Raw genomic sequence first — 22,633 nt, 5'->3', positions numbered from 1 at the left:
CGGCAGTCGAGCTGTGACATATCCTGAGTTGGAACCATGTCGGCTTATAATTTAATGTTAATCAAAACTTTCTTCTATATGTGTAAGTCTTAACAAGGTCAATAAATGTTTCTTTTCTTTCTTTCTTTACCGAAATTGATCAACTGAAACCTTAAGTTATACCCAATGATTACAATAGCATACTTCTATAATGGAAACAGAGAAAATTGAAAATTCAACACGAGACTAATATTATTTAAGACATATATAACAATTGACCAATAACCCATTCTATTTGAATGCCCTATGAAGACAGTTGCAACATCTACAATATATCTTTGTTTGTATCGCCAACTTTAAGAAATTACCAAGGAGAGAAACATTACTGACCTCTGTAGACAACTAATATGGTAAACATGTGATAAAAGGAAAACCTTGTTGTCGAACCAGTATGTGCGGCCATACATTTACACCGTCTCGTCACCTACGATAGAATGGCCTATTCCACTAGTCTCTACCAGCTGCCCCCCCCCCCCCCCCAGCGTTTCAGCGTGTAACAATAAGAACTCGTTAATAAAGCATATTAACGGGAATATGACATAGAATATAGATATAAAAAATCCTCGAAGATAATCTCTAGCAGGTATATATTCTTGTTATAAGACAAGACATTAGGAATGTTCGTAATTCTGAATTTCTTACAGCATGTAGAATAAGCTATAAATTGTATGCAGTCTCCTCCACTCTCTTTCCAATTCCTTTCCTCGCTCTGTGATGACTGATCGTGTTATACCGGTGATAGTGGACTATACACATGGGAGTTGTCAACTTTATGTCTCAAGGGTGGTAGTGCTCCTCAGATCTTTGTGATTAAAGCTCTGAGTGGCACTGCAATTGTTATGGATAGGCGTGTCGTTTATCACCAGGCGCACGACTTGTTCGTCTAGTCACTTTATCTCATAAAATTTAAAATATTTACCAATGACGTCACGCCCAGTACCGTTTGCACGACAAATTTTTTTAACTACATTTCAACATTCCTTTAGGGACTTAATTCACATACTTTTTTTTTGTGTTATATATCATTGTTTAAGCTGTAAACCTTCCTAAAATAAATAAAATAATAAAATACAGTAATATTTTTCTGTGCTGTCGATAGCTGACCATCTTCAGCTACGTGGAATGGATCCTAAAGTACAGCAGATAAGTACGTTGAATCCATGGCCAAGAATGTAGCTCGAAAGTCTGGCATTCTTTATAAGATGAGGCGTTGCTTCACACCGGGACAGTTTCTACAACTGTACCAAGAACTAGTCCGGTTATGAACGAAATATTGCTTCTATAACATAGAATTGCTAAATATTAACTGACCATTCCTGTAAAAAACCTGCTAGGAGACTTATCGGTGACTTGCATTTAGTAGAGGTAAAGTTGAGCCTTAAACAGCTGCTTATCTATATTTTTCCCACCGTTCGGTTATGGAGAGGAATTCCTTGCCTGCAGACTTGATCCGTGAATACGCATAATTTGAGCCTTTTTAAGGCGACATTGAATTGGCATTATATAAGTTGTGAGGATTTACTTGCAGTCTGGTGAAATGAGCTTTAACGCGCACATATAGACAAAAATTGGTCATAGCCCGCCACATAATCCCTCTGATTAGAGTCAGAGCTCATCAACAGCCCGTATAATGGGTTGGCAATGACGATGAACTAAAAGAGACAAAAGACTGTTTTATCCTCAATCTCCATGGTCCCGATTTCCAAAAATCAACTTTTGAATAAATGATTTAAACATCTGGAACATTTGTCTTCTAGTTCAGGTTCAATATTCTCTCAGGTCAGAAATCAGACGATTTATTTATCTGGAGTGAATAACAGATCTCTAAATACTGTAAACATCGTGTTCTCAATAAAACCGAATAAACAAAATTACTTACAGCAACAATGTTTTGTTTGAACTTCCATTTTCTATGAATTTTGTTCAGTTTTATGAGCAAATGTTTATTGTTCGTCTCGTCACTTGGTATTATAAATATATATATATATATATATACATGTATGTATGTATGGTCGTTACTCTCTTGTTTGTTTACGACCACTGTGAAATGCGAGTGAGCGTAGCTTATCTTTAAGTATAAGAACGTGTTGTTTTGTTGCAACAGTGCAACATCCATTACACAGACAATCTTTGACAGTTGAAAATCTATTTTTGTTTAAAGACTACCTAGTAAATATCGCAGAAAACTTGTTCATATATGTTTACCTTAGAGGATGGAAAAATGTTTACGCCTTAGAATAATAAGTTTACGCAGATTAAATTAGAGCGTGTCTGAAACGATTATAATAAATGGAGTTGAGTAGCCGTTAAGCAACTCACCTGTTGTATGCAATAAGACCAAACAAAGATTTGTATATATATTACTTTAAATTATTAGTTTGTTAAATCTGTAAAAAAGCTACTTCAAAAAGTTTGCTAAGCTGCTTAGCTTTGCTAAAGAGTCCGGTATAGTGTATTTATTGTACTAAGAGAAGTTTACCAAGTTTTATTTATTGTAATGAAAGCTTAAAAAAAAAGAACAACGGCAGATACCTATATCTCGAGTTTGGAGTCGTTTATCGTGGTCACATGGGGGACATGACATATTTAGTGCATTTTAAAAGATTTAGGGCGCGTCTGACATGCTCAGACATGCGACTGACGCGCTTTGTGAAATTGTACGAAAAATCTATCTCTAATAGTATATGCGCTGGGTGTACTACGTGAGCGCGAGTGCCGATTACGCGAATGACGATAGTGCGCAAATATATATAGTTTCGCAAATATATAGTTTCGCAAATCTGTCTTCGTGCTATCGTCATTCGCGCATTCAAGCTTTCGCGCAACTGACCATTCGCGCAAATGAACTATCGCGCATTTAAGCTTTCGCGCAACCGTCTTCGCACTATCGTCATTCGCGTAATCGGCATTCACACTCACGTAGTACACCCATTTGCGCTACAGTTGCGCGACCGCAGCGGCGCTTCTACAAACGCCAGATTTGATTGCGCCTTTACCCTAAAAATAAATATTAAACTTTTTAGTGCAATGTCGAATTGATGACAAATCATAATGTCAAATACATTAGAATGAAGCAGGTTTGCCAACCACTCGACATTGGCCATGGTCGCCATAGGTTTCTAATACGAAAGATGGTACTTTCTCATATTGTACTCCACAGCAGAACCTGCAGAAGCCTCTGAAATTACTAAGTGGTTAACTTGATAAGATAGCGGAATCTATACAGTGGACCGCCAATAAGGAAAAAGAAGAATAATGCAAACATCAATTTCAGTAAAAGTAAATTTGGATTTTAATAAAACTTGTACGTCACCAAACTTTTTTGTAATATAATTCTTATAAATAAATGATATACAAACAAAGCATTGACAATTTCCGTCAGACGCAATATACCAAGTTTACACAGATGGTATTAATGTTAATAGATAAATAAATACTTATTATACACAGCTCCTACGTTTCACGAAATAAATATACCTAGAGTGTCAAATAAACTTGTCAGTGTACTCAACCCTGTCAATACCTGCTTTTTGACTGTTTCAATTAATTTGTATCCTTGGTATAATAAAGTTACATGTGATGATATCTCAGAAGTGCTTGTACAAATAATACGAATTAGACGAAACAATTTATGTAAAATTTTATAACTTTCCTATTTAAGCATGAAAAAGTTATAGACTAAAATCGTTCATAGGATTAGGAATATTAGGAACCTATCTCCTGAAATTACTTAATAAAGGCCTCATGTGCGAAATTGTCATTTTGCAGATTTGGCCTTATTACACTAAAGGTGCGAATTAATTATTCCAACGTTCCATTTGAAAATACCATGAATATGTCACACATAAAATACATTTTTTTTCCATTTTTCACGTGTATTACTTGACGCATCTCATAAAAATGATTTCCTAGCCGAGAACGCGGAAAATTGAAAAAGTTACCACTCGACTGAGCGGCTCAATAACACCGCAAACTGTTATTTGCATACTCTCCTTCGGAATTTTAACTTTTGCTTTAAAAAGCGAACAAAAATTAAAAGTAAACAAGTTTTAAAAACTTAGAAAGTACTTACTTCATCTTCATCTAAAACAAAATTAAAAAAGATTACAAATTTATTAAAAATATCAGTAATTCTTCATAATTTCGACGGCACTATATGTCGCGGACGAGACTTGGCCACGCTGATCACGCTACAACTCCAAGTAGCCGCTTTGTTAAACTGTGCATGGGATATGTTTGCCATCGTGGTGACTGGATTTGCCAATATCAATACTGTCGCCATCAATTAGAATAAAAAAACTGAGATATAATTTTTAAAAAACGAATCGTGATGCATATCAATTATTATTCCTTTAATAGTTATTTAAAACACAAAATTTATTTGATTTTTAATACCAAATATCAACTTTATTTGGAAATTTAAAAAAATGTATAAACTCAAACGGTAAAAGATAAAAATAATATAACTAAGTTTTCTTTTGTGCACATAATGCATAATTAATTCTGGTGTGGTTCCATGAGTAGTAAGCACATTATAGTTTGCGTCTGCTACTTATAGATCAACAACATCCGAAGAACCACATTACAAAAATATGTGTTATATGTAGGTATATTGTATCATTTAAAAATTATATGCTTATGCTTATACACATCTCCTCCATGGTGACTACTCTTTGTTGTCTGAAACAGGTATGGTAAATATAATAAAAATCCTCCTGTACACTATCTAATTCAACAAAATAGTCATACTTAAAAAAGAATAATGCGAAAGAAAGCAGCTAACAACTAACAGTGAAAATAATTCGGATATAAGAGCACAAGTCTTAAGTTAAGAATGAACTGGCTATAAAAGAAATCATTTTAACACTGTAATATGTAATAGAAAATATTTTCAATCCACTGTAGTGACACAATTCAATATTTTCTTATCGACGCACTTAGTTCTGTACTATTTAAATTCTACAAAGTTATGTGTACCAGTAATAGGCGTATGTAGAAGAACAATTCCTCTTACCATAACCTTTTTCTACAAAACTATATTTATCCTATTGACGTACCTTTCTGAATAAATGAATTTCGTTTTATTACATTCTTCGAAACTGTCGCAAATGAAATTACGCCTCTTCATATTACTTTTTTTGTAACAAAACTGACACTAAATAAAATACGCAAAATATACTTAGTAACAATAGCGACACAAATCGAAGCAATACTCTTTTGAAACAAAAATCAACTTCATGCATTTTTAAAATCAACTTGTCAGTTTCTAAAATTGATGTTATTTTATCTACCATTTTTCCGATTCTTTACCCAAACACATGCAAATTTTGACATTTCGTCTGTACGTTCATTTTATTGAGTTCATGATGTTTTTTTACTATCATGATATTCATTTTTTTTGCAAAAAATATAGTTTCGTCTTTATTTTGAAAGTCTCTACATTATACACCATGATTATTTTACCATAGTACAGTAACATATGAATTAAAATATATTTGTATTTAGGTACCGTTAATTAAATTTTGCAATAATTTAATCAAGTTATTCCAAAAACGTATCCATAAGAAATTCAAGATAAAAAGGTACGACGAAAATTATTTCAGTCGGTTAAACGTATAAGTACAAAATTTTGAGTTTGTATGTGAAAAGACAGACGTAAAGTTTTTGAAGGGGTTGTTCCTAGATCTTTATTAAAAAATATTCAAATTATGATATTCTAATTTATTGACACACAGTGAAGTGTTGAAATCGCTTCATTGTTAGAGTAGGTAGCATTGCTAAAACGATCGACATTAAGTGTTTCCCTTATCTGATCTAAATAACTTCGTCTCGGTTTTCCTCAGCCGCTCTTTTCTTCGATCTTCCAGAAGATTTTATAGATCATTTTATAGAAATAAAGCTTCTAAAAAACATCATAACGTATCAGATGCCTAAACATCTTTTCTCCTTTTATTCTTTGATGTCGTTAATATGCTTCTCTTTTCCTGCACAATTTTTATTACCACCACATTGTTTTTTAATTATGTATTTAAAATTAATAACGAGATTTCATTTAGAGAACAAGTGACATTTTTTTTACAATTTTATTTTAAAAAGCTTTTGCATTTTCCTTCAGAAATCGAATGCACGCAAAGACTTCAATCTACTACATAGATTTAGAACTCCTTGTGAAAGAGTTCATCTAGGGAAGTACTGCCATCTTACCTATTTGTGCCGCGAAGCAGAAATGTGAGCATTACTGCGTCCGGGTTTGGAAGGGTAAGTGTGCTGGTGAAATTGCAGGCACATGGAACTTGTCAACTTATGCCTCAAGGTGACGGGCGCAGTGGCAGTGCCCCGAAGATCTTTGCGATGTAAAGCTCTGAATGGATAGGAATGTCACTTACCACTAGGCGCACGACTTGTTCGTCCCGTCACATGGAATTATGAAAAGAAAATATCGTTGGATACATGTTCATAAATTCATGAATATTCATAATGTATAACTAGTTTAGACATGAGTTACTATTTATTAGTGTTGCAAGCTAAAGCAATCTGCCAACGTCCTTCAAGGCAGACAGGGACGTATCGGCGCGCCACACGTAGAAATGCTACCTCTCTACTGTAACCTCACACTGCTTATTAGTACTAAATTGAGTTATTTAAGTTTTTATAAAGTACTTAAGGATCTAAACTAAACTACGCTTAAAACTATAGCCAGCTTAACAATTTAATTTAGTAATAAAACGAAAAAAAAACAACAAGTAAAATATATATATATATATATATGTAAGTAAAAACATTAATTACAAAAACTAATCTAATAAAAAGTAAACTAATATACCCCATTCCGGAGCGATAGGAACGCATAGAATTAAAGTTATTTACTTCATATACTCCGCTAAGGTCCGGCAATTCTGATATTCTGATCATAAAGTAATTGCTCTACGCTATGAAACACCAACGACACAGTTTACTGTAAACGTATATTTAATTATAGTAAAATATGTAAAATAATTATAACAAACACCGATAAAACCATCTACAAAATGGGATATATTTCCGTTTCTGAAGAGTTTGTAGGAGATAAATTATCACTTATGGTAATTGTATTTATATAAGCAATGGTAACTACAGGCTTCAGTGCATGAGTTTCATGAAAATGTCTTCCAAGTTTGCGAAAAGTCTTATTTTCTTTGGATTTATTTTCTAACCAGCTTGTACGCATGTCGTTCGTCGTTAGTGCCGTTCCCTGAATAAAATTGGAAACAAATGGGGTACTAATCTTGTTTTTAAACAAGTTGAAATTCTTGCGTTGCCTTTCTATAATCTTTGTAGTACCTTCAACATTAATTTTGTGTTTTTGAGATAAAAATGATGAATTATTTCCTTTTGGAAACTCTACGTTTACATTTACGTTTACCTCCTTTTTAACTCTAAACGTGGATGTAGTAGGTGTTAAATTGTATTTTATTTCATTATTGTTGCTAAACGACCAAGTTTTCGGTTTATTTACGTTTGTTTCTATTGGTGTAACTTTAACAATCGTCATATTAGGAGTAGAGGACCTCACTAAAGTTTCTCTGAGATCTTTTCTTAAAAAAATCATTTTAAAGCCATCGATAGTCGTCGTGCTGTCAACCGTTGTATTCTCGAAGTCACCGGTGATATCACTTTCATCTGTTATATTGCTTATTTTATGATGATTGATAGTATTATTATTATTTAGTTCATGATCCGAATGTAGCAATCTCGTTTTGACATTTATATTCAAGTCAGTCATAATTTTACCTAAAATAGGTGAGCTTTTCAGTATTTTTTTATTTTCTCCTTTGTTAGTTTTAAAATCATCATTATTCGAACCATTTGAAAAACTCATCAAATTCGCTGAACGTGGCAAAGCATGTGGCACAACAAGTGGCAAAAAATGGAGTAAGAAATCTGATGTCACCTGCGACACACCTCTAGCGAGGTCAGATTTATCGCGCTGGTAAAATGATTGTGAATAGATTTTTCGATAACTATCCACATTTTGTAAAAATTTATCTACATTAAGTACTTCGGGCGGTGTAGTTATTTCACTAATATTACCATTTTGCGTTAAGTTGTTATGGTGAGTATAAAAATCCTTTGTATTAACGGTCTCAATAGCATCAGTTTCTTCATTGGCGAGCATTGTTACATTATTAACTAGCCCAGTTGAGTCAATATTTGATTTATGTTGTGTGGTGTATGTAGGAAGGCTATAAGAAATTGTACTTGCATCGCTATCTGTTGTCAAGAGTGACTTATGAAGTTCATTGAGTGGGGAACCATTTATCTTAATTGTTGCTTCGTTACGCACGTAACCATTTTCTTTAAAAATCGAGGCAGACATTTTACTAGCTTGATAGTAATAGTCTATGTCGTTACTTGAGTAACTCGGTTCAACAAGTAAATCATCAAGTACAGATTTGTTGTGAAATTGAACGTAATATTTTAGTTTCTCAATTTCAGTCTTTTTACTTAATTTAATTTTGGAACTCTTGGGTTGTTTCGAATACCCATTGGTAGCTAGTTTAATTTCGATTCTCGGTTCATCTTCATCACATACAACTTTGAGTAAAATTACATTTTTATCTGTTAATCCATACCCAGCGTCATCAACAGACCTTCTAAATCCTTTCACTAAAATAAAATATACACAATGAATATTAAAAAGAATGGACCGTGACAGTCGTAACGTAACTTTACCTATGATAGGCATTTTATGGATCGTCTGTGTCTAACTTACCTCAGAAATAACTAACTTTTGGTACCGTTACATTACAAGTGAACAACATTTCAAAATTAAATATAAAATGGCTTTGATAAAAAAAAAACAAATTGCTGCGGCGTATTTGAATCACGCTTGCTGGAAAGATCTCATTTAAAAAAACTTCTTCTAAACTAAAATGGACATACTCATTCGCATTCACCGATAACTTCCCATAACAGATAAACACACTCACACGCACTCATACGACACCTCTCACACACAAACATACCCAGAGAGACATACACACACAAACACATACACGCACACGTACAAGTGCCACTAATACATACCTTTTTTTATTTGATATTGTTTATAATATGTTTTTCTTTTAATTGCTATACCTCGTGTATGTTCCGTTCTAGATATCAGGAAAAGGGGGAATGGCTGAAAACCAGTGTTGAGCAAGGCTTACGGAGATGAACCAATAAAAAGCTGAGCCATTGCCTTTTGCATCAAACCTCTATATACTATTTTTATACATTATGTTTTTGTATCGTTATTGACGCAATAAATCTTTTTATCGTTATTATTATTATTACATTATATCAATTACTATTGTTATAATTAATTGCAAATGCATGTCTACCAGTTGGAAAAATATATCGCCGCTGTATTCTCACTTCTAATGAATAGATTACCTGCTGGGTGAACAGGTGGTAGTATCCTTTGTATTTTGTCACCGAGTTCCATTAAGGTATGTTCTATTGGCTTCTCTGAGATCCCAGTGTTTGTGTATGTTACGTCATATGGCATAGGAGATATCATGTATCGCAAAACAGTAGACTGTGTTGTAGATGGTAGTTCAGGAATCTGAAGCGTTAGTACTAAAAAGCATCAAATGTGTGCATAAAAAAGTACTTTACAGGGATAGCATAACATTGTGGCCATCATGAAATAAATAAATGAAAAAAATATATATTTTGTGTCTATATCAAGTACAAGAATAATTGGTTGTAAAAATTTTCAGGTAAGTTACACTCCTATTAAAATTTGACCAAACTCTCACTAGTTACAGTTTAGGTTAGGTAACACTTATTTTCCCGATATTTTGGAACAGTTACACGTTCCATGGTCATGACTTGACTGACGAAACTGACAAGAAGTCAAAACGTGGTAACGAACTAGTTATAATACCAACAATCAACCTATAAAATTCTACCGCGATTTTCTTTCAACATGTTTGAGCTTGTATGTTAGGCAGATTGAAGCTTCAAAATTTGGTTCTTCAAAAATTCAAAAACTATTTTAATTAAGTACGCAGTTTAAGTCAAACTCGAAGCTTTTGTACATCAGTTTTCTACCGGTGTAAAACTATGAATTCAAGTTGTATCGCTTATACACCACAACACGATTCGTATTCAACAACTAGCTACATTTAAAAATATATGGCAACTATGTTCTATACAAAAACTACGTCTCTCAGAAAACTCTATTCTTACATAACGTGACCTTACTGTTTTTGTTAACTCATCCTTAAAGTTTTCTTTTCTTCTGTGACCTCTTATATTAACTTGGGCAGCTATACGTCCTCCTGCACGCTTGTTCTTATCAGTAGTTTCAGTAGTAGTAGTTTTAGAATTAGTAGTAGTTTTAGTAGCAGCAGTTTTAAGAGCAATTATAGTTTCAGAAGTAGGAGAAGTTTGGAAAACAGTAGTAGTTACAGTAGATGATACATGTGTATCATTAAGTGGTTGCAGTTTCTTGGGTGGATCTATTGTCGTCATTAAATACGCGAACGAAGCAAATAGACCTACCAGCACTAATGAATACGTCATAACAAAAACACGTCCAATCGGCATTATGCGTAAAATTTATAATAAATAGAAACAAAACTCAGAAATATTATTATTTCCTTTATGGTAGCCACTAGACTTGTGCCTTTGTCAGTTTTATAAGAATAAAATTAGAGGATGGAAAAAAAGAATAATATAAAAATTATGGCGATCATCGCCAGAGTGTCAGTTTTAATCTTAGAGGATGGAAAAAAATATTTCCATAGTCTAAGGTTTTAATTATTAAAAAAGGTGTAAGAAATGTCAAGTCATTTTTTTTTTGTTTCTGACATTTCGCGGTTTGCATTTGTGCCACTATAAAACGGGGAAACTTATTCAAGGAAAACAATGGAAAGGGAAAATAATTTGGAAAAAAGGATCAGGGAAGTGCGATAAAGGTTAAATAGGAATACAAACATATAAAATATAATTTAAAGCATTCTTGCCCTACAATCATTCTATGGTCTAACCTTCTTTTTTTTCCATCCTCTAAGGTCTAACCCTTAAGTCTATGGTCTAACCCTGAGCATAATCGGCTCAGAGGATGGAAATAGTCTAAGATAATCCTTAGAGGTGGATAAAAATAAATAATCGGAGACGCCATGCATAGGCAGTCCCCTCTGTCAAAATACAAGTAAAGAAATACCACCGCACAATATAAACTACTTTTTAATCAATTTTTTTTCATCCACTATCTCTATTGCTTATGTATATATATCTCGTAGTTATTCGCCAAGTCCTTTTTTCACTCTTTCTTCATCTTCTTATTCCCGTTTTAAAATTACATTTTGTAATATACAGGATGGCCGGGATAGTGACGTCCAAAAAAATATAAAGGCCTCACATTGTGGGGTATCCGTATCACCCCCACGTATGTCCCGCAATTTTTCGTACTTTTCGAGTTATGATTTTTTAATGGATTTTTTGAAATTTTCAACCGGATCGGCTCTACATTTTTTTTTTTTCAATGTGTACAACAATTTTTTTTTTTGTAACTCAATCTTTATTCAATTATACTTTAACGCACAAAATAATCGGTTTCGTAACATCAAAGGAAGCTAAGAAAGTTTTGACTGAAAGTGGAAACTTCTATAAAATCATAAATAATCATATTGATTGTTCTGAGCTGGTATCCAAAATTAAATATATAGTACCCGTTCGTACACTTAGATATAAAGTCCTTTTCTCACGCCCATTTTGCCATACCAATGTCGGCAAACGCTCTCACATTTATAGGATGTGTTGCAATTATAATTATTGTTTCCAGGGCGTGGATATATTTAGTACCTCTTTGTATAGGTATAAGCGTGAAGTTTCTGTCGTAGTGAATAGTGACTCCTTCTTATTTCTATGGTATCTATAATTATTATGTATGTACGTAACTGATTTGATATGTATTGTTATGTATGTGTATATGTATATATGAACACAATTTAAGTATTTGGCTATATATAACATGTAATTTTTATATATTATTTATTTTATTTTATTTCTCCCTATATGTGTAAATAAAATTTTTCAAATATAATTCCATCAAAACTACGCGCATGTGTCATGCGAGTCATAGTATCTTAATTGTCACACATTTGTGGAACACGTCGTTGGTTCATATTTATTTAATCTTGCTTGTTCAATATTGTTATTTGGTTAGTATGTAACTGTTTGTGTTTTTCTGATAAATAGATAATATAAAAATAAAAAAAATAAAACTTCGCGTTCGAGGGAGAGAGTTTTTGCTAAAATCAGCCTTCAAAAGTACTGATGTCGAAAATTCCTACGATAGTAATTTGATTAAAAAAATAAATTATTGCCTATTTTATCATTCCTAAGGCTAATGATGGTAGAAAGTGTATAAACTAACAAAATAACAACTTAATAGCTTTTAGTATTTACTTAGATTATTTAACTTTTTTTGAACTTTTTCTTATTTCTTTAATTGAGTTAATAAAACACAGTTTATCGTGATGAAAATACATTTATTTTTTATAAACAAATTTATTTTCACCATCAACCTTTTATAGGTTTTCAAAATGACGGTCTCCAACAGAAATGCACATCCTACACCTACGCAAGAAATTGTGTTTTAATCTTCGAAAAGCTTGTCTGTTGCCTTTTGCAGCACGTTCGGTTTCTTGGATTTTCTCCCTCAGTTCTTGTTCATTCGAACATTCGCGGGCGTATGTTATTGCTTTGTAAAAACACCCAAACCAAAAAGTCGATGGGGTTGAGGTTAGGTGAGCGTGGAGGCCACCTAATTGGTTCGTTTCGTCCGATGCATCTGTTCGGGTACGTTTGGTTTAAATAATTTCGCACTTGTGCTGCGTAGTGACATAGTGCGCCGTCATTTTGAAACACCATGGTTCGTAGAGTTTCAAGATTAACGTCTTCCATCAACAGTGGTAGATCGTTTTCCAAAAAACTTTTGTAACAAATTTTGTATATTTCTGCATTAAGGTTTGACCGCAATTCAAACGGTCCAATTAATTCTCCATTGAGGATACCAAACCACATGTTCACACTAAAACGATGTTGAAAAGTTGAAGGTCTCGCCGCGTATGAATTTTCAACCGCCCATGAGTGGTAAATATCCAGTTCGCTCAAATCGTGACTCATCAGTACACAAAATTTTATTAAAAATTGGTGATTATCTCGCTGTTTTCGAAACATAATTCAGCAAAAATCAATTGATAATCTGTAGGTTGCAGGGTCCGCGAGCGTAGTGGTAGAGATAAAACGACGACACAAGTAGCAGTGAACACAAGGTGAGAACGACTGTAGCGATTCTTGTTTGCATTGAATGCCGTTGCTCATTGTTCCTCTCGCTTACACCGGTTCTAGCTATAAAGAGTGAGAGAGACATCAATATTCTTTACCTGATCCATTGTTACTCCAGGCAAAAAAAAATAACGTGCAACAAAATTTCCGAGAACAGGTTGCAAAAATCATTTAGGATAAAATTAAATAAAATTTAAAATGTCCAGATTAGGTTTTCTACAGTTATTATTTTATACACTTTCTACCATAATTAGCCTTAGGAAAGATAAAATAGGCAATAATTTATTTTTTTAATCAAATTACTGTCGTAGGAATTTCAGACCTCAGTACTTTTGAAGGCTGATTACAGCAAGTAAAGGTCTTTAAATTAAGTACTACTTTTTTTGTAATAATATGAAATTTTAGAATGTAGCACAGTTTTTAAAGTTACCCAGGAACTATGGACTTGCCGGTATAGATTTTTAATTCAACGTTAAAAATTCAAGTCTGACTCTCTCGAACGCGAATTTTCCACTTTGAGGCAAAGCTTACGAAAGTTTTGACTCAAAGTGGAAAATTGGCGTGTAGAAGCTACGAAGCTTCTATTTATGTTACGAAGCCGATTATTTTGTGCGTTAAAGTACAAAATTCATAAAGATTGTTGTACCAATTGCAAAAAAAAATTAGAGCCTACCCGGTTGAAAATTTCAAAAAATCCATAAAAAAATCATAATTCGAAACCTATGAAAAATCGTGGAATATATGTATATTATAGGTGTGATTCGGATATCCCTCAATCAAGTGTGACACACCAAAATTTTTTTCTATCCCCCTGTCACCCTGTATAAGATTTCCCGTTTTGAAAACAAGTCAAATAAACCTTGCAAGTGCGAAAAGCCTAATAAAAAAAATAAATAGGAACGCTAACCGCGAAAAAGCCAGAAAAAGTAAAAAAACTAGGTGCTCTGTGATACCTTAGAGGATGGAAAAAATAAAGGAATGTGATACCAATCTTAAAGCTCTTGAGGCATGAAATTTTTTACTTACTTCTTGTATTTTTTCATAGCTTTGTGTGGTTTGTTCACATTGTTTTGTTACCTTATGACTTTGGTGGACCCGACACTCCTTAAAAATGGAGATAAAATTACGAAAGAGGACTATACTGGAATGATTATTCCTGCTAATACCAATAATGAGAACAAGATAATGCTGGTAATTTTCACTCCTTCTTATATACGAGAATTATTATAGTGTTAAAAAGTATGTTCTCCATAACAAAAGGGGGCCCATAATTCTAATTTTCCTTATTTCCAAATCGATATATCGCACCCAAGGTGTAATCATTGTTAAAAATTCCACAAAAGAAATTAGTCATTAACTTTTTTTATGCTTATATGGGGTTATTCACTTATACATAATATATACAGCAGTAGAGCTCCTTGTGAACGGGTTCGTCCAGGGAAGTACTTACTGCCACCTTACCTATTTCTGCCGCCAAACAGTAATGTTAACATTACTGCATTCTAATTTTGAAGAGTAAGCGCCCAGTTACACGACGCGAAAGTTTTCGCGCGGCCGCCCAGTTACCGCGCTTGCAATCTGAATTCTATTTACTAGGCAACAATATTTAAATCCCTCGGAATAATATAACCGCGCGGTCGCCTCCCGGCCGCCGCGTGGACCAAAGACTCATTTAAGTTAAAACGTAAAAGCTAAATAAATAGAGCGCATTTTGCTATGACAGTTAAATGTACGCAGTTATGGCCACCCGGTCTCCGTGAGCGCTATAAAATTCGTGTCCAATAAACGCGCACTGAGGGTACTGGTGAAATTACCGGCACATGGGACTTGTCAACTTTTGTCTCAGCGTGACGGGCGCAGTGGCAGTGCCCCAGAGATCTTTGCGGTTTAAAGCTCTAAATGGCACTGCAACTGTTGTGGCGTGTTACTTAACACCAGACGCACGACTTGTTCGTTCTGTAACTTGTTATTACAAAAAATATATACATAATTTGTTTCATGTAGTTCGTTCTATTTTTATGACTTTCCTGTGATAAAAACACGTATAAGCTTAAGTGGCTTTATTATACAAAGGATACGACATAGTTTCTTCATCCCCCTATAAAACAAAATCAGCTAATGAGAAAGTAATTTTTTCCAACAATACTCCCATATAATGCCATAGCCATTTTACTCACAAAGCTACAACTCAGTATTCGGCGCTTTGATATGATATCGGTGATTTGATGATGACATAATTATACTAATTTAACATTGACTTACAAATTCAACGTAATTTAATAAAATATTTGATTCACATTTGGTGTATCTATTTCTACTATACAACAACACAAATACATTAGTTAAGAAAATGTGACTGGTATCAACATGACCTCGCTTGACTATAGATCTGGGTAGCAGCACGTCCACGGCACGACCGTTTCCTCGTGCTCCTATTGGGTGCTCCTACGGGTAGGAGTACGAGGACTAATATGTCCTTATTACACTGGTAGGACCAGTATAAAGAAATCCTCGCGCAGGAGCGCGATCAGCTAATACACTTACCTGTAACCACGTCTAATTCTCCAGAACGTTAGGTTTAACTGCCTCAGGTTAGAGTCCCGGACCAGGAGAAATATTTGTATGGCCTACATTTATTACTCTCCTTAGTTTGGATGTAATTTGTGGTTGTCTATGTGTGTGTCCATGACATCCGCGACACAGGGTTTCCTTAGTGCGGGGCTATATTGAGTGTGTGCGTTATTATATTATTATTTACTTTATTCTTCTCAGCTTTTTTTATAATTATTATTATGAATTACCTCTGAATGTCCTTAGTTTAATATCCAGGCTAGTAAGTCCAGGCGCCCATTGCCGGGACGGTACGGCTAGGGATCCTTCGGCATCCCTACATGCAAGCGCAAACTGTCGGCAAATATGCAGCGGTACCCTTAGGCCCGGTGCCTACTGACAGGACAGCTCGGCTGGGGATCCTTCGGCATCCCTACATGCAAGCTCACACTTCAACATTCCGCGATATCCTTAAACCGGACCCACATCATCACGCGTGCTGAACAAGCGAACAAATCGTGCACACCACGCGCCTCGGACGACAGTGGACGTGACAACCTCAGCGCGTGTACACGCATGTCGCGATCAAAATACGTACAGTTTGCGCGCAGGCATATATCGTTAAGCTGCCATCAGTCATTGTCACTTTATTGCGTTACAAGAAAGCGTACAGGAACTGTTAGGGGGCGTTCCTATTATGTCGTACAGTTTTATTTATCGTTGGGCGACTTTTTTTTTATTTTTTTATTTTTTTTTTTGTCGTCGCGTCTATTCACATATCACGACTATCAGTAGTGACTGCGTCGTGGACGTTTATTTTATCGTTAAACGACTGTCGTCTCTAGCTATTCCCACTAGATCGTGACGACAATTTATCAGTTCGCGGCAGCCGCCTTGTCGTTTGCACAACAGAGTCGTTTGGAGCAAGATCATGATCAAGATGAAGCAAGATCGATTACAGACAAATTCCGACACTATTTTAGCTTACTAAACAAATAATGAAACGTAATGCAGGTAGTTTCTCAGGGTTCCGTACTCTCTGCAACTCTCTTTCTGCTGCATATCAATTATACGAGTACGTTAATTCCAGGTACCTTTGCGTATGCTGATGACAACGCAGTTGTAGATAGGTACTTGACCAATGCAAGGGTCAGTGGAGAGGAAATCCAGTCTTGTCGAGAATCATGGTTAGCCGTTTGGATTTGACACTCAAGGCAGTTTCCGATTGGGGCGATGCCAATCTTGTCAAATTTACTGCTACCAAAACCCAGGCGTGTCTATTCTCCATAAAACGGGAGTCCCTTTGAGCTGACTACGACTTTTCGGGATATATCTATAAGCCGACTGTCTCCAGCTACTTGAAATGGACCTGTCGTCGAATTTGAACTTCGGTAGATACATTGAATCCATGGCCAATAAAGCAGCAAGGAATCTTGGCATCATTTCCAGGGTGAGACGTTGCTTTACACCCGGACAGTTACTTCAGCTGTACCAAATAGAAGACCGGTCGTGCATGAAGTAACTGGCCACTTTAGATTCAATTGACAACCGTGTCAAGAAGCTTATAGGTGACTCGGAATTAGTGGAGGGAAAGCTGCAGAGCCTTGAACACCGACGTAAAGTTTCCTGCTTATCGGTATTTTACAGAATAGATCACGGATAGTGTGCGATGGAATTACACGATATAATTCCGCCTTCCCCTTTCCATCACCGTGGGACTAGGCGTAGGCTTGGGTTCCACCCCTATGTTGTGGATACTCCAAAGATTCGCACGAAGCGTTAGACTTCCACATTTATATGGCGAACGGTTATAGAGTAGAATTCCCTGCCTGCTGCTTGTTCTCCGAACGTTATAAGTTGGGTCTTGTCAAGACGAGAGTGAATAGGCATTATTTAGGTGTGCATGTTCCATCGTCGACCTCATCGTCACTTTCCATCGGGTGCGATGGAGATCAAATGCGCACTTTATATTTCATAAAAAAGAAGTTTCAAAATATGTTCTTAATGTTTTTATTCATAGCTACATTTTATTTAGCTTTCGTCATGTCATATCGCCGTGAGCATTCGCGTGTGTACTCTGGATTTTACCGATGGGAGGAGTCTTTCACAATGAGAGGACTAGAGTTGTAGTTCCCACGCAGGCCCAATGCGGATTTTGGTATTCGCACACGCCATTAAATAGTTTTGCAGATGTGTGCAAGTTCCCTCACGATGTTTTTCTTCACCGAAAAGTTCATGGTAAATTTCAAATTCAATTTCGCACATAAATTCCAAAAAACTCAGAGGTGCAAATCCGGATTCGAACCCATGACTCTCTACTTGAGAGGTGGTAAGTCAAACCGCTAGGCTACCAAGGCTATGAATTATTATAGCAATTAAATCATATAGGTACCATAAAAAAGGTGTTTTATACATTATAACGATTTTTTGAAAAGATTTTTATGAGACCGATTAAAGAGCATACCTACTATCTGATCCGTAGATTGATTCAGAGGCATAAGATCCATTACGATCCAAAAAGATAAGAAAATGTGGATTAGGCATGCTGAAGCATTCCGTGGCGACTTCGTGCTCGTGGCTGGCGTCTCTTGAGATCTCTGCCCCGCATACCCGCATAGTAGTACTCAGTGTCCCGAAGCTTTTCAAAGCACCCCGAAGTCTGCCAAAGCATCCCTAAGGCAGCCGAGGCTTTGTTTTTATAGCTACGACTATATCATTAAAATTTCAAAGGTAATGATGACATATATTACATATATATATGACATATATATTGTAATATACTTTAAAGCTATGAAGCTTTAAAGTATATTACAATATCTTTCATTAACTAAAAATTCTCTACCGAGCCCCAAAACTTACTAACCCACTCATGGGACGGGTTACTAAGTTTGTCGTAACGATAAATGTAAAAGTCTGTGGAAGTGCCCCGAGGGCTGCCTAGGCATTCCAGAAACTGCCAGCTCGGTATCCCTAAATTTGCTTCAGCCACAGTGTAGCCAATTATCCACAGCCTGATTTTGTTAGCCCGTAGCTCGTAGCCATTATCATTAAAATTTTAGTAGAACAGCTGGGACAAAAAAGTCTTAGTAGTTCTATAGTAGAACTACTTAATCGAACTAGTCGGAAGAATTCGTCACCTAAAAATGAGATGAATCGTCGTGCATCAATGTGAAATGTCGTCCGGTCAGACTCCGCCGGAACTTATCATTTAGTTTTTTTTCAGCCTCTGGATGTTTATATAGACTTTAAAGCTTACCAAGCCAATACGAATAATAGCAACATTTAATACACTTTTAAGCATGATATACATAAATGCTGGTCTTTTAGAAGAACTCACCTAAATAATACGACTGTAACAATTTTAGTAAGATAAAAATATACATATGGGAACATTAAATTACGTGTTTTAATAAAATCAAAGACTTTCTCGTATCGTAACAACAAAACATTGTATTACATAATTATGTATGCATGTACTTATATAATAGGTAATTATAAATAATTACATTAGACTCAAAGTAGATGCCTGGTGATAATTCAACTAAAGTAAATAATAAATTGAAACAGTAATAGAAATAGAAATACAGACTGACTGAAATAAAAAGAAAATTAAAAAACCCGAATGTAAATCAAGATTAATGTAGTATTTACCTGGAACAGTTTGAAATGTGAATTGTCTCTAATGTTTTCTTATTTTAACGTTGTGTGTCGTAATTATTGAAAAGATTATTTTCGCGAAATATGTGGTTTTTTGTTTTTGTATTTTGTCTGGTGAGATCATCAATATCTTGTAGAGTTTAGCCAATGGAAAAAAAACATTGTAGGTTGCGATCACCAAAACACTTTCACTTGTATTTATTTGTCTTCGAACATACACAGTCATTAATCATCATATCAGTTGATAGGAAGTTCAGAGTTACATTCCTTTTCTTATTCTATTCCGCAACGCTACCAAGACTCTTCATTTCTCCAGAATATTCAATAAACGTCGGTGTACTAATTCCTTCATCGTCATTCTTCATTTGAACGTTGTTAAACCACAAAATGTCACCAAGTTCAATAATTTCCCCATTGTCTTCTTCAATTTCACTATTATCTTCTTTGAGCATTTCAATACCAAAATCTGCACCTTGCGATTTTACCAAATGCATGATTATTACCGGTAACAATTCTTTGTTTTTTGCCAAAATTTTCTTTATAATAGGAGCTTTATTTTGTAACGTTCTTGCAGGTTTGTCTGTTAGCTGGAAATAGGGAATTTAAAAATAAGTAACTACAAAACAAAACAATAAACCGACCAAAAATCGCAAAGTTTTGGAGGTGGCATAACTACATATTATTGATATACAGAACAAAATGAGTAGGTATAGAGTTTTTTAAGTAGTGAAACCGCAACAAACCGTCGCGAGAAGGATCGTTAGCAGAATAGAAATAAGAGGCACCGAACTTAAGTAGATACCTACCAAGCGAACACATTTTTATAAATAATGCTATTACATCTAACGTACAACAGTAAACACGGAACAACTTACGTAGAAACTGGAGCGCTTTTCTTTATCATATAGAAGAACAGTGGTAGTGGGATCAGGGGCAACCTTCCTGTACTCTAATATTTGGATGGTAAAATAAAAGAAAAAAATCCACATAAATGCGCTTAAATATATGCAAAAGATTATTTTCTTCCGAAATTCGGGATCAACCATAGTGCAATAAATAAATGTCTGTCGGATATTTTACGTAATTTCGTAACTAGATTATTATGTGTAAATAACTGCCTAGAATCTGAGTATCGTTTTAGCAAACTAAATAGGCGACATACATACATCGAGGACATAAATCACAATCGTTATAAAATTATTGACTGCGCAAAGATAACGAACAACCCGTATGTCAGTATCTATATACTCTTTGGACTGCAAGTAGTATGGCGCAAAGAGCATATAAAAATTCTTAGGCTTAACATTATACAGGGTGTAATCTTTAAGTATGCCCCTGTGACGATTCCATAAATATAAGAGATATCAAAAAGCTTTAAACTTATATCTAAAGTATGTCACCTGCTGAATAAATCGACATTAATAACTTTAAAAAAATAAAACTAGAAATACCCACAATTATAACGTTAAACACTTCCATATATTTAATATGACATTCGTAGGGATGCTTTAGTTGACCTACTTTAGGAGTTAACAATAAGTTTACAGATAATAAAACTAAACCTGTTCGTCCCGTCACTTCATATTATAAAAAAAGAACTGCTCATGAAGTAATAAAACTATCTTTCAATTGTTTAAAAATATAATGGCATAGTCAATTACTTGGTCAAGTGTGAGTGATCCATATAAATGAATAAAATTGATCATTTTTTTAGTGCTGATAGACTAATTCGTGTAAGAATCATTGTATGGGACGATAAAAATATTTTTTTTATATAAAAAATAAATGCGCATTTGACCTCCATCTCACCTGATGGAAAGTGAAGATGAGGTCGAGGATGTAGCATGCACACCTAAATAATGCCTATTCACTCTCGCCTTGAAAAGATACAAGTTATAGCGTTCGGGGAACAAGTCTGCAGGCAGGGAATTCCACTCCCTAGCCGCTCGTCATACGAATGTGGAAGCGAAACGCTTCGTGCGAATCCGGAGAATATCCACAACATAGGTTGGAACCCCCGCCCACGTCTAGTCTTCCGGTGATGATATCGTTTATATGCAGCAGAAAAAGGGTTGCGAACAGTACAGAACCCTGAGGAACTCATCATCAACGCATCTATCGCCCTATGTTCGGAAGAGTAGCCTTCTAAGACCACTCGAATCGAACGTTCACTCAAGAAATCCGAAATCCAATTGCAAAGGCAAAAATCGGGACAGTAGAAGTTAGTCAAATAGAATCCAATGTTTTTAATACGCAATCAAAGCTGAAAACATGAAGTCAATGCCGAAAATCATTTTAAATAAAAGTGTACTATATTAATAAGCTTAGACTATGGATACCATTTTTCTATCATCTAATATATGTGTAGGTGGTTTAAGTAAGCATACCAGAATCTGGTGACTTAGATAGATTTCAATTCGTCAACATCAACATAATGGGTAAAAATAGAAAAAAAATGTCGGTAGTAATAGTACCTATGTAGATATCGTTGACTATAGATAATTTAATATAATTACATATTTTAATTGAACAGAAATTGAACGTCTACTTTTTAAGATCTGTATGAATTTATGTATGAGCTAAGTAAGCACCATAAAGTATGGAAAACACCTCTTTATACTTTGGGCAAAGGTTCCACCATACAGCCTCTTCATATGTTGGTATATTTTCCTTGTTTTGATGAAAAAGGCGATAAGCACCTGTTTTCGTCTAAGTAGTTTATTTTCTGACATTTTTTAATAGTGAAACAAAACAACTTTCCATCCTCTAAGGTCCTACTGCACGGCACAAAACAATTAAATTTAAAATTGTCTATTTTTTTTTATTCAGAAGAAAGCAATTCCTTCCATCTCTTATTGCTCAGATGAATCGGATGATGAAAAGCTGCCATTATGTCTCTTCTTGTGCTTTCATTCCCTGCCTTGCCTTGCTAGTCTATTTAAAAGTAATAGGGGTTAAAGTATGAAATTGCCGATTTGTACTGAAAATCTAAATTGTTTATTTTTTAAATTTTAAAAAAATTTATTTAATCAAAATAGTTGCCATTATTATCTATACATTGCTG

At 34.9% G+C, this 22,633-nt stretch overlaps 2 protein-coding genes across 2 annotated transcripts; both read right to left on the bottom strand.

The window, feature by feature from the left end:
- Window positions 1-2,976: 2,976 nt before the first annotated feature.
- LOC113231899 lies at window positions 2,977-10,569 on the bottom strand. The gene is made up of 4 exons (XM_026466440.1): window positions 10,270-10,569; window positions 9,454-9,625; window positions 7,442-8,685; window positions 2,977-3,036 (listed from the first exon to the last, which is right to left on the bottom strand). The coding sequence occupies exons 1-4, from the start codon at window positions 10,537-10,539 to the stop codon at window positions 2,977-2,979; spliced, it is 1,746 nt and encodes a 581-aa protein (XP_026322225.1). The 5' UTR covers window positions 10,540-10,569.
- A 9,081-nt stretch (window positions 10,570-19,650) lies between these two features.
- Window positions 19,651-20,569, bottom strand: LOC113232101. Its single transcript, XM_026466738.1, has 2 exons — window positions 20,445-20,569; window positions 19,651-20,156 (listed from the first exon to the last, which is right to left on the bottom strand). The coding sequence occupies exons 1-2, from the start codon at window positions 20,556-20,558 to the stop codon at window positions 19,848-19,850; spliced, it is 423 nt and encodes a 140-aa protein (XP_026322523.1). The 5' UTR covers window positions 20,559-20,569; the 3' UTR covers window positions 19,651-19,847.
- Between the last annotated feature and the right edge of the window lie 2,064 nt (window positions 20,570-22,633).

Source organism: Hyposmocoma kahamanoa, unplaced genomic scaffold (assembly GCF_003589595.1).
Source record: "Hyposmocoma kahamanoa isolate Upper Pololo Valley unplaced genomic scaffold, ASM358959v1 66, whole genome shotgun sequence".
Taxonomy (NCBI): Eukaryota; Metazoa; Arthropoda; class Insecta; order Lepidoptera; family Cosmopterigidae; genus Hyposmocoma; species Hyposmocoma kahamanoa.
The sequence above is the reverse complement of the archived record's forward strand: the minus strand, read 5'-3'. Positions and strand labels throughout refer to the sequence as shown.

Coding starts and splice junctions, on each gene's coding strand:
- LOC113231899 (XM_026466440.1), bottom strand. CDS start 10,539: ATGACGACAATAGATCCACCCAAGAAACTGCAACCACTTAATGATACA. Junction 9,626..10,269: donor AGGATGAGTTAACAAAAACA/GTAAGGTCACGT, acceptor CTAACGCTTCAG/ATTCCTGAACTACCATCTAC. Junction 3,037..7,441: donor CGTTTAGAGTTAAAAAGGAG/GTAAACGTAAAT, acceptor ATTTATTTTTAG/GGTAAAGGCGCAATCAAATC.
- LOC113232101 (XM_026466738.1), bottom strand. CDS start 20,558: ATGTGGATTTTTTTCTTTTATTTTACCATCCAAATATTAGAGTACAGG. Junction 20,157..20,444: donor AAAAGCGCTCCAGTTTCTAC/GTAAGTTGTTCC, acceptor CCCTATTTCCAG/CTAACAGACAAACCTGCAAG.